The sequence below is a fragment of the Anolis carolinensis genome, chromosome 4 (assembly GCF_035594765.1).
Source record: "Anolis carolinensis isolate JA03-04 chromosome 4, rAnoCar3.1.pri, whole genome shotgun sequence".
Taxonomy (NCBI): domain Eukaryota; kingdom Metazoa; phylum Chordata; class Lepidosauria; order Squamata; family Dactyloidae; genus Anolis; species Anolis carolinensis.
Genome location: NC_085844.1, coordinates 166,667,176 through 166,688,811, shown reverse-complemented (window position 1 = coordinate 166,688,811; position 21,636 = coordinate 166,667,176). Strand labels below are relative to the sequence as shown.

Genomic DNA, 21,636 nt, shown 5'->3' with positions numbered 1-21,636 from the left:
TGTATTCACTCCAAAGTTACATTGTATTCATTAGGTTGTATATCAGTTAAATGTGTTCAGCTCTGTTACTTTAAGTTGTACATCCTAGTTAACTGTGTTCAGCTCTGACTCTTTTAATACCCCTACTAGCCTTTTTCAGCTTGTGATGTTTAGTAGGTGACATGTAGAAAAGTTAAGATTTTGTAAGGCTAGAGATGCTAGTTGGTAGCTACACCTCTAACCTGATGAAATCTTAACACTTTTTAATAAGCCACCTACTGAAGCCGCATACTGAAAAAAGATCTGTATAGAGAGTATATGTTGGCATACATTGAATTCATATATGTATATCTTTTAGTCTTTGGGAGTCTCCTTTCCTCCTCTAACATAGACCACAGAGGAATGGAATAGAAGCACCTTTTCCCAACTTCAGACCAGTAGATTCAAAACTACAGTGTTTCCTCACTACTTCGCGGTTCGCTTTTTGCAGATTCTATGTTTCATAGTTTTTCAATAAACTCTAAAAGAATATTTGAAATCATAAAAAATTAGAATTTACAACCTAAGGGAGGGAGGGAGGAGAAGCCGAAGGGAGAGAAAAAAAGCCCAGACGGCAACGAGAGGAAAAGGAGGCAATTTATCAACACACGATTGGTTGTTAAAGTCTTAAAATAGTATATACTGTAACTACTAAAATAATGTATAAATATATAGTGTCCCTACTTCACGGATTTTCACTTATTGTGGGTGGTCCTGGAACCTAACCCCCGCGATAAGTGAGGGAACACTATACTTATTTTAGTTAATTTACACACACAGTTCATAAGCTTAAACTAGGATTTTAAACCATTGTTTAGCATCTTTTGAACTAAAGTTATATGAGACTGTAGTAAAATAAAATACAGGGTCTTTCAAAAAGATGGTATCAATTGGAAATGCTCATATCTCTGCAGCCATGACATTCTTATCCCTTGAAAGGGTGGGCCATAAAGATTCCAGTGATTTGTTTGTGGCTCAAAATGGTGAATAAAACTTGATGACACATAAAACATTAATAACTTTTTGTGTAATTGTAATATGTTGTCACTGTGAAATATATTGCTTTGAAATTGGACATAATATTTATTTGTATGAAAATATAAGTTAAAAGTAATCCATTTTATAATTGATTCTTCATGTGTTCTGTTCCAGATGTTGCCAACTGAATTACGTTCACTATATTCAGTAATTAAGTACAGGGTTTTGGTTATTTTACTTATTCTTGCAACATCTGGATAATTATGGGGGCAAGCATTGGCTATACAAGTTTTAATAATTTCTTGTTCTAGTTTTCTAAATACCTGTCTTTATGTGTTCCTATTATACACAGGCAGGCAGCCATATCCAGACTCTGATGGGATCACAAAGTTTACAGCATCGAAGTCGAGAACAGCCATATGAGGGTAGCATGAATAAAGTAACCATCCAGCAGTATCAGCCACCACTGCCGATACAGATCCCTTCACAGAGCGCGCGGGCACCGCAAGCAGGAAGATGTGTCATCCAGACTAAGGGGCAGAGGAGTATGGATGGCTATCCAGAACAGGTAAGCACGATGTATGGAAATGTGAAAGGATTTATTGTGTCAAAGTGAAATACAGTGTGCGACTTACCGGGCACAGCTGTTGCGGAGTGGGGCGCCTCCTCCTGTTAAAAGGGTGCCAGCAGGGGGCTTCTCCTTCCCAGAAGCCCCCTGCTTGACAGGAAAATTTCTCGCCACTGGGGGCAGATGGTCTACCAGCGGCTTAGTCCCACCTGCCCCAGTAGGCAGGGCCCACCGCTGATTGACTGGGGTCACCCTTTTAAGGTGACCCCTTGCCGGTCGCAGAAACCGCACCTGCTTCTTTTGTCCCATCCCTCCCTCCCTGCATTTCAGCTTATCATTTTGTTTTGGTTTTCCGTCACAACTTCTAGGTTGACATGTGGCATGGGCCCTGGATCTGGCTTGCCTCCCCCTCCTATTGTAGGCGAGGGGAGTGCCCGGTTTGCCAGAGGTGTGAGGTAACCCTGGCACGGTTTTTCACCCAGTTGCACCCTGGCGCTTTTGGTATCGGTCAGCATTGGGTTAACCGATATTGGATCCAGGACCCATACATAGTGGCCAACCCTTGTTACTGTAATCAATAAACAAGTTGTGGCCAGTTTTTACCCAACTCTGTCAGTGTCTTCTTTGGTATTTGTGGTGGAAGGTTTGTCGCCCTGCTCATGCAAAGACGTTTTGCTGAAAAAGTAGTTTCACTGCTTGTGCCTCTCAGTGGGAATAGAAAAATTTGGTAGATTGAGGGAAAGCTGTGATTTCAGTTAAGCCTGTTCTTTGCACAATTGTTTTAGATTGTAATTTACTTTCTGTCTGATTCCTTTAAAAATGAAAAGGTTGATGATTTTTTTCTTCTGGAGTCTACAATATGTTCTCAAAATTGCATCTGTGGTTTTCTATTCTATGATTGTGTTAAAGCTGAGCAATCCATCCATAGAAATTATGTCTAAAATTACTGGCCACCACAGATTTTGCTACCTCAAATGTCATACCTGTTTCTGGATATATTTGAGCTACTGATTCAAAAAAGGGCACTGGTTTATCCAGTCAGCTCTAGTTTTTGAGATACAGAACATATGCCATATACCAGTTTTCATCTGCTCATTCATAGAAAATTATAACCATATCTAAGAAACTAGAGCTGATGCTGTCTATCCAATGCAATTTTCTCAATCAGTGCCCCAAATAACCCCAGAAACAGACCTGAAAACAAAAATACTAAGAAATGTTTGAATTGGGCTGTATATTTGAATATATTAATTTAATTAGTCTTGCTGGAATATTAACTGGAGCTAACACTTGACAGGAAATTGCACATTTGTATTGATTATTTAATACAAGGTTTTAGTCACAGTTGTATCTTTTAAATGCAGTTTTGTGTAAGGATAGAAAAGAATCCAGGCCTTGGATTTAGTATCAGTGGAGGAATAAGTGGACAAGGAAATCCATTCAAACCTTCTGATAAGGTAAGATATTAATTCCTTACTTAAATTTGTTATTTAAGATAAGCTTTAACAACATTCCACATTTCAGCTATTTTGTTCCATAGTACTTGGTGGAAACCACTGTGAGCCAAGTCAATTTTTCCCTATGTATCCTGGTTCATTTCACTATATACTATGGAAGGAGAAGGATTAAACTCACATAGGCAGCTCTTTCCATTAATAATCCCATGTTAATTGTAACATCAGTTTCCACACTAATTTGGTCCAATTGGAGCCAATACAAAATTGACTGACACCAAGGGCCACCATGAAATATTTTCATAGTGAATAGATTTAATCTTGTAACAAATGCATGCAGCAAAATTGTAATTATTTTGAATTATTAGCAGTTCATTGCCTAAAATGAAATAACATAGAATTACTTTATAAGAAAGCTCAACTCAGCAATTTCTTCATGGTATTCATTTTAACCACATTAATAATATATTTCCAGAGTGTTTTTTTTCCAGAGTTTGAACTTTTTTCATTAATTGTTTCAGATTATGGTAGAGTTTTTGTCTGATTATATTTAGCACTTTAGCCAAATACTCATCTTTTTAAGTCTTTAGAAATGGGTGGATTTTCACACAGATAATTATTTATATGATTATGGAGGTTTTTCTCCCTATGCTTTTGAAACATATTATATTAATACAAATGGCAAAATGGACAGATATCCACCTAAAGCAAATCCCTTGCCAGAATGTATATTTTTGAATGTGAATATGCATGCAAATCTATTCCTTTCCAGCAATGAATGTGCGCTTTGATGCCTTGATGCTTTAGCTTGCAAGTAGTCTTTTCATAGTTGTTAGATTGAAAGCACAATTTCTTGTTAGGATTACCAGAAGAACCTGTCCTGCTTGTTAAAAACCAGTGGGGAAAAGTAACATTTATTCTGATATGAATGAAGGGGATCAGGTTAGCTAGAGCACACAAAACTAAATAGGGTTCTGAAGGGGTTTCATTCTTTTAAATTGATTATAAGAAAAGGCAGAAGAAAGGCTGGCTGATTGTTCAGGGACTTCAGGGACTCTGCAATATATCCTGTGCAGCTGAAATAAAATATGTGTGAAACAAGTCTCAATTGGTTCATTTTTCGTTCTTAGCAATACACCCTGAAGTTTTGAGGCACTGAATACAATGGCAGAAATCTTTTTTCTGTGTATGTTGAATATGTTTACTAAAGACTGTGTATTTGATGTGGTGACACAGAGATGTCTGAGAAAGGAGAGAAAAATAGCAGGTGTGGGTTAAGTAACAAAAATTAAAATCTGATGAAGTACATGGGATGTTCCTGGCAAAACAGGATTAAATTTGAGCTCTTTTTAATCTCACCTTATATTTTTGCTTCCTGGGTTTATGAAATGTCATAGAAATTGTTATCTGTATATATGTGTGGCTAACACAGAATATGAGAGTCAGATCAACAAATAACGAGAACATCCTATTCTTGTGGATTAAAATGTGAGGGATAAACAGAAACTGCATTCAGTTTTCTTGTTTCTTTTGCATGATCACTCTGGAATCCACACCTGTAGTATCTGCTGCATCCACACAGCTGAATCAGATGATGATAATAATAATAATAATAATAATAATAATAATAATTATTATTATTATTATTATTATTATTATTATTATTATTATTATTTTATTTATATCCCGCCTTCATCTCCCCCGAAGGGGACTTGGGGCGGCTTACAGCAAAATCAAATACAAAGCAATGATAAAATATGAAACATCAAAGAACAATAACAAAACCAATAACAAAATATACATAACAACCAGAAAAAAACACACAAAGCTTTCCCTAATTGAGAACTCCAGCCCCACCTCTCCCCAGTAATAAAGCCAGACTGCGGGGCTTGAGGCCTTAGTTCCTTTTGTCTGCGAAAGCAGCTAACACGTCGGATTATATCTCCTCTTGAATTTGAAATATTGGTTCTAGGACTCCTTTACTACTTGGACTATTGCAAACTTGGACTTCCTTTCCTCCTAAGACCAGTATGACTACTTATGCAGCCCTGCAGTTCATGGGGTGTGGGGGGAAGCTGCCCCAGGGAGACCCCCATCCCCACTGTGTCCTTTGCCGCCGAGGAGAACACTTGGATACTTCCCTTGCTGCGCCTCCAGTAGCGCAGGCTTCTCTAGTTACAGCCCTTGCAGCTGCGGACCTATTTTCCTCCTCCCCAGCGCCTGTTCAGGCAGGAGGGAAAAAAAACTTCCAAAAGGCTCTCTGCTCCTCCGGCTGACTCCAAGGAAGGAGCGGAGCCTGCGCCAGCAAAATGTTGCCAGAAGTCTTCCCGGCTTCTGGTTTCTGGCGTGCAGGGCCTTGCAGCGCCCATGGCGGCGGCGGTGGCGCAGCCCCTAGAGCCCCCAATCCTCTCGCCGCCGCAGTTGCCACAGCAGACGGGGGGAAGACCTCTCCCTGCCATGCTTCCACCCCCTCTCGAGGAGAGAACCCTTTTGGCAGCTACGCTGCCTGCACATGCAATGGCTTGCCGGGGCACTGGGGCTCAGCTCCTAGAGGATGACCCACTGGAGGGTACCTCTCGTGGCCCCCTGCCTAGAGCAGTTTCTCATGGCATCATTCTGCTGACTTCATTCCAGACTGCAAGTATATATCCTTCTCAGATGTGGCCTACACAGCAGGCGGTTGGTATTACTTGCCCAATCCTCCAGTTCAAAATGTTTATCCTTATAATTTTGGGCCTGTTTTTCCACAACCTAACCAATTTGCTAGTTTTTCTGCTTCTCATGTTCCTCTGACTCAGGACAATGATTTTGTTTCAGATACTGATTCCTCTTCTGATGATGAGGATATGTTAATGCAATGTACTACTTCCTCAGTTCCTACATCTGAGGATGCGTCTTCATTTTCTTCATTGATTTTACGTTTGGCTCACTCTCTCCGTTTGCCTGCTGTTTCTGTGCCAAATGACCCAGTTGACGATTTATTGTTTTCCCCTGACCAACAAAAAAATCAAGTGCCTACTACTGTACTTCCTGCACTTAATTTTCTGTTGAAACTAGCAAAGACTCAAACTGGTCCCCCATCTTCCATGCCTGCTGTATCCAAAAAGTTTGACTCTCTGTATCGTGTTGATACTTCCTCAGCACAATGGCTCACAAGGCCTACAAAGCCTAATTCAGTTGTAGTGAAGGTGGTGCAACCTAAAAAATCTAAGAAATTGCAATCTACTCCACCAGATAAAGAGGGCAAAAAGATGGACAGCTGTGGGAAAAAGGTGCACACTGCTGCCAGCTTTATTATTCATATGGCCCATTATCAGGCCTATATGGCAGCTTATCAGTCCTATTTGTGGGATACACTAACACCATACTTGGACATGATTCCACCAGAGCACCAGTAATTGCCAAGGACCCTTCATCAAGAAGGAATCACTTTGGCACTTCATCAGACAGATTTAGCTAAGCACGGAGCTGATACAGCAGGACAAATGTTTGCAGCTGCGACAGCTATTCGTCGCCATGCCTGGCTAAGATCGTCTACATTATCTGAAGAAGGCAGAGCCATGGCAGAGGAGTTGCTGATGTCTGAGGATAATTTGTTTCATCCTGACACTGATGCAGAACTGAAGAGTACGGAAAAAAAATTAAAAAGCAGTTTTGAAGTTCGGCTTCTCTCAACTACCTAGCTCTCAGTTTAGGTTTCGATGGCAACCCCCCAACCGCTTTACCGCCAGCCTTTATGGCCTGCTCCCTTTAGGCCTCCTCTAGGCCAAAATCCTAGATTTTCAGTCCCTGGTAGATGTAATTCTTCAACCAGGGAACGTCAGTCCACTAAGGGAAAACAGCAAGACCAAGGACGGCGTCGTTTTTGATGACCCTCTTCCTTCTCCTGGTGGTGAAAGCAATCTTTTTCCTTCACTGGGTGAACCCTACACCTCTTCTACTTCAACTTCTTCCCCTGTTTTTGGAAATAGGTAAGCCCCATTTTTGGAAGCCTGGAGTACTATTAGGTCAGATGCTTGGATATTGGAAATTGTGGAAAATGGCTATGCCATTGAGTTTTTTGAGCAACCTCCAGTGGGGACTGTTAGAAGTCACCCTTCACTCTTCTGCGCTTTGGCAGAAAGTTGTTACTTGGGAAAGGGGCTATAGAACCCCTTACACCCTCTATGTTTCCTTTTTCTTTTTTCTCTAAATATTTTTTAGTTTCTAAGAAAGATGGAGGTCTCCATCCTATTTTGGATCTTAGAGGGCTGAATGCATATATTATTTATCGTCGTTTTCGGATGGTGACTTTATCAACTATCCTCCCCCTTCTGCCCAGAAATACTTGGTTTGCAAGCATTGATTTATGGGATGCTTATTTCCATATTTCAGTTAGACAACAAGACCATAGATTTTTGTTCTTGGACTCTCGTCTTGCAAAAGACAGATTCCATAATCTTTGTACTCTGGCTCTTTGGGTGATAGCAAAGACGTCTGTTTGTGCCAGAGATATTCAGTGCCTTCTCAGGCATATGGCTTCCACTACAGGAGTGACTCCATTTGCTCGGCTTCATCTTCGACCACTTCAAATGTGGTTTATCAGGACATTTCATCCCATACAGGACAGCCCCAACAGACGTTTAGTAATCCCTACAACTGTTCGTCGCTCTCTGCAGTGGTGGACTCATCAATCCAACCTGTGCATTGGAGTTCCATTTCGTTCCCCCAAACCTTTGATACTGCTAGCAACTGATGCTTTCCTAACAGGCTGGGGAGCTCATCTAGGCAACCATACAGCTCATGGTGCCTGGACCATAACAGAAGGAAGCAAGCACATCAATTATGTGGAGCTGCTAGTAGTAGAAAGAGCACTCTACGCTTTCGACCATATGATTCAAGGACACGTCCTGCAACTCACCACCGATAACACCACTGTTGTCTTTTATGTCAACAAGCAAGGAGACACAAGGTCTCGAGCTCTAGTATCCCTAACTCTAAGAATTTGGAACTGGTGCATAGCCAGAAATATAACCATCATAGCTGTGCATGTCCCAGGCGATGAGAATTCCCTAGCAGATTCTCTCAGCCGGAAAACTTATGCAGATCACGAGTGGTCCCTACATCCTGCCCAGGCGCAATCACTTTTCCATATGTGGCACACCTCTTTAGTGGACCTTTCTACTTCTCCTTCCAACTCGAAATGCCAGTTTTACGAGTCACAGCTCCCTCGTCATCAACAGCCAGGGTGTTTGGGGGATGCTTTCCTCTTAGACTGGACAACGACGCCTCTGTATATCTTCCCACCACTTCCACTGCTGTCAAGAGTGATTGCTCGTCTTCAGGCAGAGCAGGTCAGCTGCATTCTGATAATGCCCTGGTGGCCTCGTCAACCGTGGTTTGCAACACTTCTCCAACTGGCGGGCAACAATTTTTTTTGGTTGCCACTCAGGCCCGATTTACTGACTGTGGGGTCCACTTCAGTACCGTACTCCCAAAATTGCACGTCTACAGCTAACGGTGTGGACAATTCGGCCACATCTCTTCCTCAACCAGTAGGAGACATCTTAGACCTTGCCCTTCGGCCCACCACCAAACATTTGTATGTCATTTTGTTCAACAACAAGGAATTCAGCCATTGTTGGCACCTACCTCTGTTCTCCTCCAGTTTTTACTATCTTTATCTGATTCTGGACTGTCTTTATCATTGCTCAAAGTTTATTTGGCTGCCATAGCCTCATTCAAAAGGGAACATTACCTGCCTTCTCCCTTTACTGACCTACTGGTGTGACGATTTTTGCAAGGCTTCAGGAACTTTCGGCCGCAAGTTCGCCCCATCCCTCCCTCCTGGAGATTAGAAGTTGTCCTTTCAGCCCTGGTGAAGCCACCTTTTGAACCTATGACCACTGCAGAGATGCGTTACCTTTCTTAGAAAGCGGCTTTTTTGGTGGAAATTACATCTGCTCGCCATGCCAGTGAGCTCACTGCCCTTAGAGTGGATGATCCTTACCTTAAGTTTCATAAGTACAAGGTTGTTCTTCGGACAGAAATTTCTTTTTTGCCCAAGGCTGCATCTCAGTTCCACATGTCTCAGGACATTGTTTTACCTACATTGTTCCCAAATCCATCTACACCCCTTGAACAATCACTGCACCTCCTTGATGTGCGTAGAGCTCTCTCCTTTTAAGTTCATCGTACAGCTCCGTTCCGGAAATCACCAAAATTGTTTCTTAAGTACCATGAGAACCCTATTGGCCTTCCAGTTTCCACTCAAAGTTTGGCAGCTTGGATAGTTTCAACTATCCGATTGGCTTATGAGATGGCAGGACTGGACTTACCTGTTCAGATCCATACTCATTCCACCCGAACAATGGCTGCATCAATGGCATTTTTGAATGGAGTGCCATTAGATGACATTTGCCGTACGGCCATTTGGTCGACACCTCACACTTTTGTCATTATAAGTTAGATCTCGCAGCCAAAAGGGATGCAACTTTTGGGAGGGCAATCCTTTTTTCCACACTAGCATGACACCCACCATCCGTCACTAAGCTCGCTAGTCTACCACAGGTGTGGATTCCAGAGTGACCATGCAGAAGAAGGTATGGTTGCTTACCTGTAACCATGTTTCTTCGAGTGGTCACCTCTGGAATTCACACAACCCGCCATCCTTCCCACTTTTGTCACGCCTAGTGCGGCTGCTTTTCGCGGTATGGAACTAAGTCCTCAAGCCCCGCAGTCTGGCTTTATTACTGGGGAGAGGCAGGGCTGGAGTCCTCAATTAGGCAAAGCTTTACAAGATCATCCGATTCAGCTGCGTGGACGCAGGAGATACCACAGGTGTGAATTCCAGAGGTGACCACTCGAAGAAACACAGTTACAGGTAAGCAACCATACCTTCTTCAATTTCTGACAACTGAATGAAACATTTTTTGAGGTTTTTGGATCCACAGAGTATCTTCATATTGTAGTCATTTAACTCCAGCAATGACGATACTAGGGGATGTGGAGGATGCAGATTGCTCCAGGTGACACTTTCAGATGAGGTGACACAGAAATGATTTGCCTATAAAATATTTGTGGAGTTTTTCAGCAAAAAGTTACTATTTTTTAGAAAAATGTCCCTATAGCTAGATATGACAACAAAACATTTTCTTCAAATCAGTGTACATGTAGTATAGTATATCAATATACCTACAAGGCTAAAGCTCTATGCTAATTTAATTTTTGACCCTTCTTATGCTCTGGTGCTCAATCAAATCTGTCATTATTACCAAACTGCTATGACACTTTCAGGGGTGTTAAGCTCATTTTCACTGAGGGTGACACCAGCCTTATGGTTACCTTCAACAGGCCAGTTATAATTGTAAGCCCGTATACATATAACTATGTTGCCCCAATATTGAAAGCCTTGTGGGCTACATAAAGTGATGTGGTGGGCCGTATTTGGCCCAAGGGCCTTACGGTTAACACACATGCTTTAAAACGTGTGGTTTTGAAAGCATGCAATATTATTTTTGGTGCTGCTGGCTTTTTATGCTCACTTTGTCATATGTCCTGGTATCAAATTTGTAGTATGTCATAGTACATACTGTGAGGAAGATGTAACACCATGATTTACTGCACTAGGTGATATTACTGAACACCATCTTTTTCAGATGAATGAGCTATGTAAATCTTTTGTTTGAGCAAAGTTATTCCTTCCTGCAAGTCTATAATTCTTTTTGTATTACTTTTAGCCATCTTTGCTAAAAAATGGCTGGCAATTTTAGGGACAAAGGTCTTGATCATTAAATGCAAATTCAGTCAGCTAGCCATATATAATGTGTGACTGTGGCTGAAGATCTAAAATACCACAAGGATAACATACAGATGGTCAGCAAGGTTCGCGGTCTTGCCTTCCAAGCCAATACACTGGAAATAAAAGTATAAATTGGCTTACCTATAATGCAGCATTATTATTATTTGTTATGTGATAACAAGATCATATTACTTTCCATATATACTCATGTATAGGTTGATCTCATGTATAAATCAAGGGCTGTTTTGGGGGCCAAAATTATGGATTTTGATATGACCATGAATAAGTTAATGCTCATTCTGCAAAGAGGGGAAAGCACCAATGCCTTCTCAAAGGACCAGCTCCCCCAAGCCTCTGCCACCATTTCTTCACCCAGGAATTTCAAAAGGCCAGAAGTGGCACCTTGGAGGAGAGAGTAGAGGGAACTGATACTTCTTCTAGGGTTTCTTGGGATGGACTTTCACCACTCTAGTCAGAGAGTATGGTTCCTTTTTGATAAGACATTATTATTATTATTATTATTATTATTATTATTATTATTATTATTATTATTTCTTACCCACCTAACCTCATGGTTCAAGGCAGGTTACAACATGGCTAAAAACATAGAACCATCAAGAATTTTGTGTATTGTATCTGTCTTTTGTTTGTATGGCATTGAATGTTGCCAACTTGGAAGCCGCTCTGAGTCCCCCTCAGGGTAAGAAAGAGCAGGGTAAAAATATAATAAATAAAGAACATTATATAAAATACACATATTAAAACATATTTCTGCAAAATACACAGAACTTAAGGTACAGCATTCACACTGACTTGTGGATAAGTTGATCCAGGGCTTTGGGGTTGATTTTATTCCTAAAATTTCTAGACTTATACATGAGTATATAAGGTAATTAGTGCTAGATGCTAGTTAATATGGAATTTTAATACTCAGAAATATAGAAAATAAGATCATTCAATTAGGCAGTCATAAATTCATATACAAATCTTTAGCCTAGTTCTTGGTGGTAGTGTCCTAACCTTTGTTACTTCTGACTTATAGGGTATCTTTGTTACTAGGGTTCAGCCTGATGGGCCAGCATCCAACCTACTCCAGCCTGGTGATAAGATTCTTCAGGTAAGTAGGACTTTCATTTAACAAAAAGCATGGTATTTAGTGCAAATATTCCATCATTTATGCATGCTATCATATTGTTATTTTCCCTGCCTGCCTGCCCAAAATAAGTTTCTGGTGACCTTTGAATGTGCACTGCTGAAATTGCTTCCATCATAAGTGGACATAATCCCAGGAATCAATGGGCATGGAAGTGGCCACTTGGGAATTTTTGAACCCATTTAAAGAGCTAGTGAATGGAAGAGAGATTATACAACTACATTTTAATAAATTGTAGATAGCATTTCAGAGAGTAATAGGTTGGTTGCTTTGTAGAGTTAGGTCACTGGTTACCCTTCTGATCAAAGTTTGGGCTGGTTTCTACAAGCTTTGAGAAATGGCATTTACGATGTTATTTTAGTGAAACATTATTGTGACATTTGCCCAATATGACATTGGACATATGTTGTGAATATATATAACTTCTGTATTGTCATTTTTGATGTAAATTTTATATTAGCTCAATTTGAATTGAGGTTAGCTGATGGAGAGATGCCTACTTAGGACTAACGTCAAAATGAATAGTAGAACCAAGTTAATGGTCCACGTCGTGTTTTTATCCCTGCCAACTTTTAATTCCTTGAAGAGAAAATTAAAGTTAGCACAAATATTTGTATAAAGAGGGTTGTTGTTGGGGGTTTTTTTTGTTTTTTTTGGGGGGGGGGGTTGCTGTACACGTCAATATACTCAGTCAAGGAATCTTTGGTCCTGAATTTGCAAGCCCCAGGGTGACTTGGAGGTTTCTCATTCACAGGGTCACTGAAAGTCAAAGTTGGCTTGATAGCAATTAACATCAAAAACAGGATCATAATAAGATTCAGTGGGCATTCAGGTTGCATTTTGAGGTATTTATGTTTTTTTTTAATTAACTTATCTGGTTTTACGGAACATTCAAGCTTGCACAAGTATACATCAGTTCTCATTTCTTCATACTGAAAACACATTTTACCTACCTGGAAAATGTATAGCCTAGAATATTAAAAGGGGAAGTCTGTGCTATTTCCCCCAACAATTAATTTTGAATTATATTTTCCTTTGTTTATTTATATAACTCTTTTCCATGCATTTTTCACTATCCATTACTGTTCTTCAATACTGTAATTATAGTCCCAAGGAAGTTAAAGAACTCTTACAGTGTGAGGCATTAAATAAATATATCACAAATACAAATTCAGTATCTTCACCAGAGTTTGTTAATCTTTACAAGAATTAACAACTAAATTAGATCTCATCCAGCTTGTCCTAGTTTATAGCCATGTGGATGTAAATGTCAAAATGACATTGGAATACTGACAAGAATATCTGCATTCAGGGCTTCATGAGCCTTAGTAAAGCAGTTGTCTAATGCAACAGATTACAGGAAGCTGTAAAAGTCCTCCTGCTGTCTCTGTCCAAATCCCACTCTTCTAGATAGCTTTCCAGAGTAGACTAATCCCTGCATACTTGGCTCCAGATTCTGAACATCCAAGAGCCAGGCATTAGGAAAGAAATTACTAGAAAAACTAATTGAGGTGCAACATTGTCATTTCTTCTGTTGGGAACTAACTCTGAAGGCCCTCATTGTCAAGTGCTCAGAAGCCAGCCCTATGTAGAGACAGCTGGTGGTGTTGGTGGCAGTGCCATCCTTATTTTTGTGAAAGAACTAAGGCATGCTGTCAACACATTTTCCTTCCTCTCTTTTAGACAGACATGCAAGCACCATCGTCACATCCTTCTCCCTTCTAGGATGACAAGCAGATGGTGTGTACTGTCATAATAACCTCTTCTTTGATGGCAGTGTTGGGGTGGGCACTGTGACAGCGTTCTTCTCTTATGATGGGGCACACAGGTGCCACTAATTCCTCGTCAGAAAGGAATTGACCAGGAGGTTGCAGGCACAACTGCTTCATCTACTGCCTTACCAACAAGCTACCATTATTTCTATTGTGTATACCACAGTCGTTCTTCCACATCTACGCTTTTGACTTTTATAGATTTGATTATTCATGGATTTGCTCAAATATATTCTCTCTTGGGATCTTTGGATCCTCCAGTGTGACTGTAGCCAAGTTCCAGTGGACGTTGACCATAGGCTGGAACTCCTAGAAATTCCTAGAGAGACGTTTGTGCAGATGAAAAAGCAGCAATATTCATGATTTTCACTTTCATGGGGGTCCTGTGCCCCTAACCCCAGTAAAGGCTGACTGTATTATCTTCCAATGAGGCTGAGAAAGAGCCGCCACTGCTGTCATACTTCTGTCCTTCAGGTGATGGGAGAGCTGGCCTGAACTATCCTTGTACATATCTAACATTGTAATTTCAAATCCTTGGTCTTCTTCCCATGGTCTTTTCCTGTGTTAATTATTTCATTTATTTAGAGGATTTATACCCCACTAAGAGCCCCCGTGGCGCAGTGGGTTAAAGCCTTGCGACTTGAAGGTTAGGTTGCTGACCTGAAGGCTGCCAGGTTCGAATCCCACCCGGGGAGAGCGTGGATGGGCTCCCTCTATCAGCTCCAGCTCCATGCGGGGACATGAGAGAAGCCTCCCACAAGGATGATAAAACATCAAAACATCCGGGCGTCCCCTGAGCAACGTCCTTGCAGACAGCCAATTCTCTCACACCAGAAGCAACTCAGGTTGCTCCTGACACGAAAAAAAACCCATTATTCAGTTATTTAGGTTCTCAAAGTGGTTTACAAATCATTAATTTGCCCTTAGGCTTACAATTTTTCAGCCCTTTTTTAGGGCTGAAAAAGCCCCCCCTCGGCTTATACTCAAATGAGGGTCATGGCTGGCTTATATTAGGATCGGCTTATACTCGAGTATATACAGTAAATAAGATGTGACAGAGAAGGGAATTGGGATGGTAGCAAGGAAGGAGGCAGACACTGCTGCTTCGTTTCTTCCTCAGAGGCCAAAGCAAGTGGCAGTTGGGATGCAGAGGGTCTTTCACCCACGTTTTAAAAGAATTCTTGAGATCCTCTCCCTTCCAATATCTCCAGCATTTTTCCATGAGGGCCACTTTATTTATTACTCCATCATATGTCTACATTGTAAATATAGACAATTAAATCAGGATTGTCTTGTTACTGCATCATGACAGGGACACAGTGCAGCATTTTCTGCCAGGAGAATTCTGGGATATTCAGTTTGAATGTATCTTAGGTTGATTATTGGGTCACTGATGATTTGTATAGGTATGTCCAATGTGATAGTTTAGGACTCAGCTGGCTTTTATACATTCAGAAGCTACGTGACATATTAGAAGTACTGTACTTTATCAATTCAGGTATTGTAATATCTCCCACTATTCCGCCTCTAAATTTCAAAGCATTATCCTCTGTGTAGTCAGTCAACCATCAGAAAAGATTATTCACATCACTGTTAAATTAAAGTGCTGGGATTTAGGCTACTTGGCTCCTTTATCCTAAGTATGCATGTTGCAGCATAAATGACAATAAAATCAGTCAGACATATTTCCATGTCTGTGTATTAAGAATGTAGTGCTGCTTCCAGTGAAGCTAATGGGACTGATGTTCTGGAGCACACATTGCTTTAAACACAAGTATTTTGGCTTACAGTGGCTCAGACTCTGACTGTTATACATCCAAACTGACTTTTTTATAGTGAATTTGCATATGTTTGGCTGCTAAAAATGATAAGGAGTTGTTGGGGATTTTTTTGGTATTCAGTAATTAAGACTTACAGCAGTGTTTTTCATATGGGGATTAGAATAGCACCTTCTAGAAATGTCTGAAGAGGAATCACGTATTTGCAGATGAGGGCTGAGACTCAGATCCGTATAAAATGTGAGCCACAAGTCTAGAGGAGATGACTAAGCTGTTTGACTGGGGCCCTATCCACACTGCCATATATGTTGTATGAACTGCATTATAATGGTCAGTGTAGATATATAATGCAGATTGAACTGCATTGAACTGGGTTTTATGAGTCTACAGTGCCATATAATCCAGTTCAACGCAGTTAATCTGCATTCTGAAACTGCATTATATGGCAGTGTAGATGGGGCCTAAGTTGAATTCTTCCAGCCTTGCAAAAGGTACACGGTCTGGGAGTTTAAGGTTCACAGAATCCTTTGATCAATGTTACTGCATCAAGGGGAAATGTGATTTGTATATGCACTATCCTGCCTTACCTAGCCTTTGCTTTAGTATGAATGATAACATTGTATGATTACATCTGATGACAAATAAAACTATCACTATTTTGTGATGGTGGTCGAGAGAAGAAAGGATCCTATAGACATTATTAACCCCCTCCTTTAAACTTTAGGTAGCATGGTTGTAGCTTGTTGATTTATAATTCACAGTGGTAATGTGATAGTACTTTGCTACTGCAGTGCAATAAAGCCCTATGAGAAGAAATATTATTTTAAATGGCTTTTTGTTTTACTGAGTTTGTTTTAGAAACATTATCTATAATTACCATATATACTTAGTTACCATATATACTTATATACCAGCTCCACTGCAGGGGGCTAGCCACCCTGGCTGCTGCCATTTCCCCATATTCAAAAGAACCAGAAATGGAAATGTGGTTGAGAGGGTAGAGGGATTTGGTGCTTCTTTTAGATTCTCCCAGGATGAACTGAACTATCACCTTTTGCCACTGTAATCAGAAATAGTTATTTTTTAAAATAAAAGTTAAGGAACAGTAGTTACATTGACCCATGGGCAAGTAACTCAAGTCATTTTAATCAATTTTGACTAAAATTTCTTAAACGTATGCATGACAATATACAGTAAGTGATCACTGAGGTTGCAGATTTATTTACAAACTCAGCTTCATTCATGGGTACTATTGCTTGTAGTTGGAATCAGGATGCATTAGAGAGAAGTAATCTTATCCAGAACTGCTCTTTATGGAAGTATCTACATTTGTTAATATTGATAACCTACTTTGCCACCCATTGGTTTCCAAAGCAGCTTACAAAATTACAAAGCAAGCTAAAATACAGTGGTAAACTATTTCATATATATATCCAAGACTGAGTAGCAAATCACTAAAGCTCCAGTAAAACAATATGCCAAAAGGACTCTATAGTAAGGCCATAAGAATTTTCCCCAAAATGGATGACTACAGCCTGAGCCCAGGTATCACAATATAATATATAACTTTATTTCTATCCCACCCTATCTCCCTGATGGGGACTCAGTGCAGTTCACAACATCAACCAAAAACAAATAAACAAACCATACATCAACTTGTAACACATTAGACATCAACATAAGACAATGGTGAAACATTAAAACAAATTAGGTTTTAAAACAAAGCTTAGAAATTAAAACTAATAGGATGTAAACATTAAAATTTTAAAAGCCAGAATAACATGCCATTTCATATTCCATTCCGTTATATTTGTGTCAGGTATTTTATATGTCTTCCTTGTCCACAAAGGTCTTTTTATTATCTTATATTAAATGTATGGTCACCAAACAATTTCACTTGTAAGGTAAAGGGTTTTTCCTGACATTAAGTCTAGTCCTGTCCGACTCTGGCGGTTGGTGCTCATCTCCATTTCTAAGCCCAGGAGCCAGTGTTGTCCGTAGAGCCTCCAAGATGGCATGACTGCATGAAGTGTTGTTACCTTCCTGCCGGAAAGGCATCTATGGATCTACTCACATTTGCATGTTTTCAAACTGCTAGGTTGGCAGAAACTGAGATTCGAACCGCTGACCTTATGGTCAGCAAGTTCAACAGCTCAGTGGTTTAATCCACTGTGCCACCAGGGCTCCAAAAAAGCAGAATGTAATCATATGATAGGGGCTCATTGGCATGCTCCCTTGCTTGCCAGTTTGTCCTCTTCTTGGTCTTCAGTCATTCAGCAGTGACACAAATCCAAAAACTGTATTTTCTGTGAAACATCTAGTGTTGCTCTTCCTTGGATACTCTGAATTTCCAAACGTCATTTCCTCTTCCTCTCACTTGTTATTCCTATTAAATGAGATATTAAGTCTTAATTATTGTGTCTAATCATCTTGATGATTGCTATACAAGAAGCAACTCAGAATAGCACGAGGGAATTTTACCATCTACAGTGATCCAAAGTATCCCAGTGATTTTTCTGAGTTGCCAGGAATATTGAAACTGTGCAACAGGCTGTCAGTCAAAGATCAGAAAGATGCTCTGGTCACTAGTGAGGTGAAATGGTAAAAAAAGAAGAAGAAGAAGTTAATATAAACTGCAGGATCCAATAGTGCAATAGTGCTGTTTGTGTATTGTTAATTTTTATTCTGGGATATTTTCCCAATGCCTCGTTACACATGCGACTATAGAGTGTTGATGTCAAGTACAAATCAGAAAATCAATTGATATATTACAATGAATATCTTTTTGTCAGTTCCATCGTTTCTGTTGAATATGAGCTGTTATTTAGGATAGCAATCTGAAAATCAGTTTGTATGAAATTGTAAATCACGATGTTTGGTCATGATCGCTCGAGGCAAGGTAATTATTAAGCCATATGATTTTATTTTTATTTTATATCCTGCCCTTCTCACCTGAAGGGACTCAGGGCGGCGTACACAATTGGCAACAATTCGATGCCTACACACATTTAAAACATAGCAATGAATAAAATCCAATTACAACACTTAAAACAATATAAAAATATACAACATATAGTTAAAGTCCATTCATCCAATATCCTCGTACTGTGGCCATAAGTCAGTCCGGGTCGTCTTTATCATTTAATCATCAAAAGCCTGGGCTTTTCTAAAACTCAGAAGGGTTGGGGCTTGCCATATATCTCTGGGGAGGGTGTTCCACAGCCGGGGAGCCACCACCGAAAAGGCCCTGTCCCTTGTTCCCGCCAGACATGCTTGCGAGGCAGGCGAGACCGAGAGCAGGGTCTCACTAGATGACCTTAGGGATCTTCCTGGCTCATAGGAGGAGATACGTTCGGACAAGTAAATTGGGCCAGAACCATTTAGGGCTTTATAGGTCAAAACCCAGAACTTTGAATTCGGCTCGGTAACATATTGGCAGCCAGTGGAGCTAGCTTAGTAGGGGTGTGGTACGCTCCCTATAAGCCGCCCCAGTTATTAATCTGGCTGCCGCTCGTTGTACTAGTTGAAGCTTCCAGGCCATCTTCAAAGGCAACCCCACGTAGACAGCATTGCAGTAGTCCAAATGGGATGTAACCAGAGCGTGGACCACCATGGCCAAGTCAGACTTCCCAAGGAATGGGCACAGCTGGTGCACAAGTATGAGTTGTGCAAAGGCTCCCCTGGCCACTGCCAAAACCTGGGGTTCCAGGCTCAGTGATGAGTCCAGGAGAACCCCCAGACTGTGAACCTGTGTCTTCAGGGGGAGTGCGACCCCGTCCAACACAGGCTGTAACCCTATTTCCCTGTTCGGCCCTACGACTGACCAGAAGGACCTCCGTCTTGTCTAGATTCAGTTTCAATTTGTTCGCCCTCATCCAGTCCGACACAGCGGCCAGACACCGGTTCAGGACCTGAACAGCCTCCTTAGTAGCAGGTGGAAAGGAGTGACAGAGTTGGACATCATCTGCGTACAGATGGCACCGCACCCCGAAACTCCGGATGAGCTCTCCCAGCGGCTTCATGTATATGTTGAACAACATGGGGGACAGTACTGAACCCTGCGGGACCCCACAAATCAATGGTTGTGGGGCCGAGCAGGTGTCCCCCAGTCAGGGCCGTAGCCAGAAAAAAATTTCGGGAGGGGTTTTGAAATTTTCGGGGGGGGGGGGGTTGAACCCCTAGCACACACCTCTCCCCACTACAAACCTGTCAATATCTGCTTGAAATAACCAGTTAAATAATTCAGTTAACCAGTTAAAATTCATGAGTAAACCAGATTTTTTTTATAACCTGAAAAATTTCGGGGGGGAGGTGTTGAACCCCTAAAACCACCCCCTCGCTACAGGCCTGCCCCCAGTGACCCCATCTGGGAACGACCCTCCAGAAAGGACCGGAGCCGCTGCAAAACAGTACTCCTGAGCCCCATTCTGGCAAGGTGCCCCAGAAGGATACCGTGATCAACGGTATCGAAGGTCGCTGAGAGATCCAGCAGGACACACTCCCCCTGTCCAGCTCCCGGCAAAGATCATCGACTAGGGCGACCAAGGCTGTCTCGGTACCAGGCCCCGGCCTGAAGCCAGATTGCGCTGGATCCAGAAAATAAGTATCTACCAAGAATGTCTGGAGTTGCGTGGCCATCACACGTTCCACGACCTTGCCCAAAAACGGGAGATTGGAAATAGGCCGATAGTTATCCAATTGAGTGGGGTCCAGTGATGACTTTTTCAACAGCGGTTTGATTACAGCCAATTTAAGGCTCGCTGGAAATATGCCTTCCCAAAGGGAGGCATTCACCACCACCTTCACCCACTCGGCCAATCCCCCTCTGGCTTCTCTCACCAGCCAGGATGGGCAGGGGTCTAGGATGCATGTGGTATCCCTCAACTCTCCAAGCACCTTGTCCACTTCCTCAGGCTGAACCAATTGAAACGATTCCATCAAAATAGAACAAGCGGGTGCTCGTGCTACATCCTTAGAGACTGCCATTAATATGACATCAAAGCCAGAACGGATCAAAGCGACTTTGTCCGCAAAGAACCAAGCAAATGCTTCACAGGGGGCTGCCGAGTTGTCAGGGATCCCGTCTTGAGGGACGGGATATAACAAACCTCTGACAACTCGGAACAGCTCTGCCGGACGGTTCTTTGTGGACGCAATATAAGTTGCAAAGAAAACGTTATTTGCAGCATTTATTGCCATGGCATATGCCCTAAGGTAGGAACATAGCCGTGTTCGGTTTGGCTTGCTCGGCTTTGAACGCCACACACCCTCTAGTCCCCTCTTCTTTCGCTTCATCGCTGCCAGCTCCTCAGTGAACCAAGGAGATGGTTTAGCTCGGGTACTCAAGAGGGGACGTTCCGGAGTGATCGTGTCTATTGCCCTAGCTGCCTCTTTATTCCAGAGAGCGACAAGAGCATCGATAGGGTCACCAGCCGAGGTAGTGGGAAACTCCCCAAGAGCCGTCAGGAATCCCTCCGGATCCATAAGCCTCCTGGGGCGGACCATCTTAATCAGCCCTCCACCCCTGCAGAGGTTGGGGGCGTAGTGAGCCTAAACCTGATCAGGTAATGGTTGGTCCATGGCAACGGAGCGATGGTAAGCTCCTCCACACCTCCACCTTCCTCCCATCCCTGGCAGAAAAGTGTGTGCCCCGCTCTGTGGGTAGGGCCCGATACTAATTGGGACAGCCTCATGGTTGCCATGGCAGCCATGAAGTCCTGAGCCGCACCAGAGGGAGTGGCCTTGGCATGGACATTGAAGTCCCCCAGCACAATAAGCCATTGGGACTCCAAAGCCAGGCCCGAGACCATCCCAGCTAGCTCAGGTAGGGAGACTGTAATGCAGCGGGGTGGTCGGTACACTAGCAGAATCCCTAAACTGTCTCGACCCCCTACCCTCAGATGAGCATGCTCAAACAAGGTAGACTGCGGGATGGGGCACCTGGTCAGGGGGATGGACTCCTTATAGACCACTGCCACCCCTCCTCACCTCCCTCCAGATCTCGGTTGGTGCTGCACGGTATACCCTGGTGGACAAAGCTGGGTGAGGTTAACTCCCCCAGCCTCATCAAACCAGGTCTCCGTTATGCATGCCAGGTCTGCCTGCTCATCCAGGATGAGGTCCTGGATGACTGCA

The 21,636-nt window shown here is 42.1% G+C and overlaps 1 protein-coding gene across 14 annotated transcripts in view; it reads left to right on the top strand.

Annotated features, from left to right (window-relative positions):
* Nucleotides 1–21,636, top strand: part of lrrc7 (leucine rich repeat containing 7) — a 645,519-nt gene that overhangs the window by 226,691 nt on the left and 397,192 nt on the right. For 11 of the 14 annotated variants that reach the window (XM_062978161.1, XM_008118416.3, XM_062978160.1 and 8 more), the window contains 3 exons: nucleotides 1,349–1,564; nucleotides 2,929–3,021; nucleotides 11,841–11,915. In XM_062978161.1, coding sequence (XP_062834231.1) covers nucleotides 1,349–1,564; nucleotides 2,929–3,021; nucleotides 11,841–11,915 — 384 coding nt within the window. Of the gene's footprint in view, nucleotides 1–1,348; nucleotides 1,565–2,928; nucleotides 3,022–11,840; nucleotides 11,916–13,634; nucleotides 16,318–21,636 lie in introns of those variants that run through there. The other 3 variants (XR_010005385.1, XM_008118419.3, XM_062978162.1) reach the window with 2 other exon arrangements.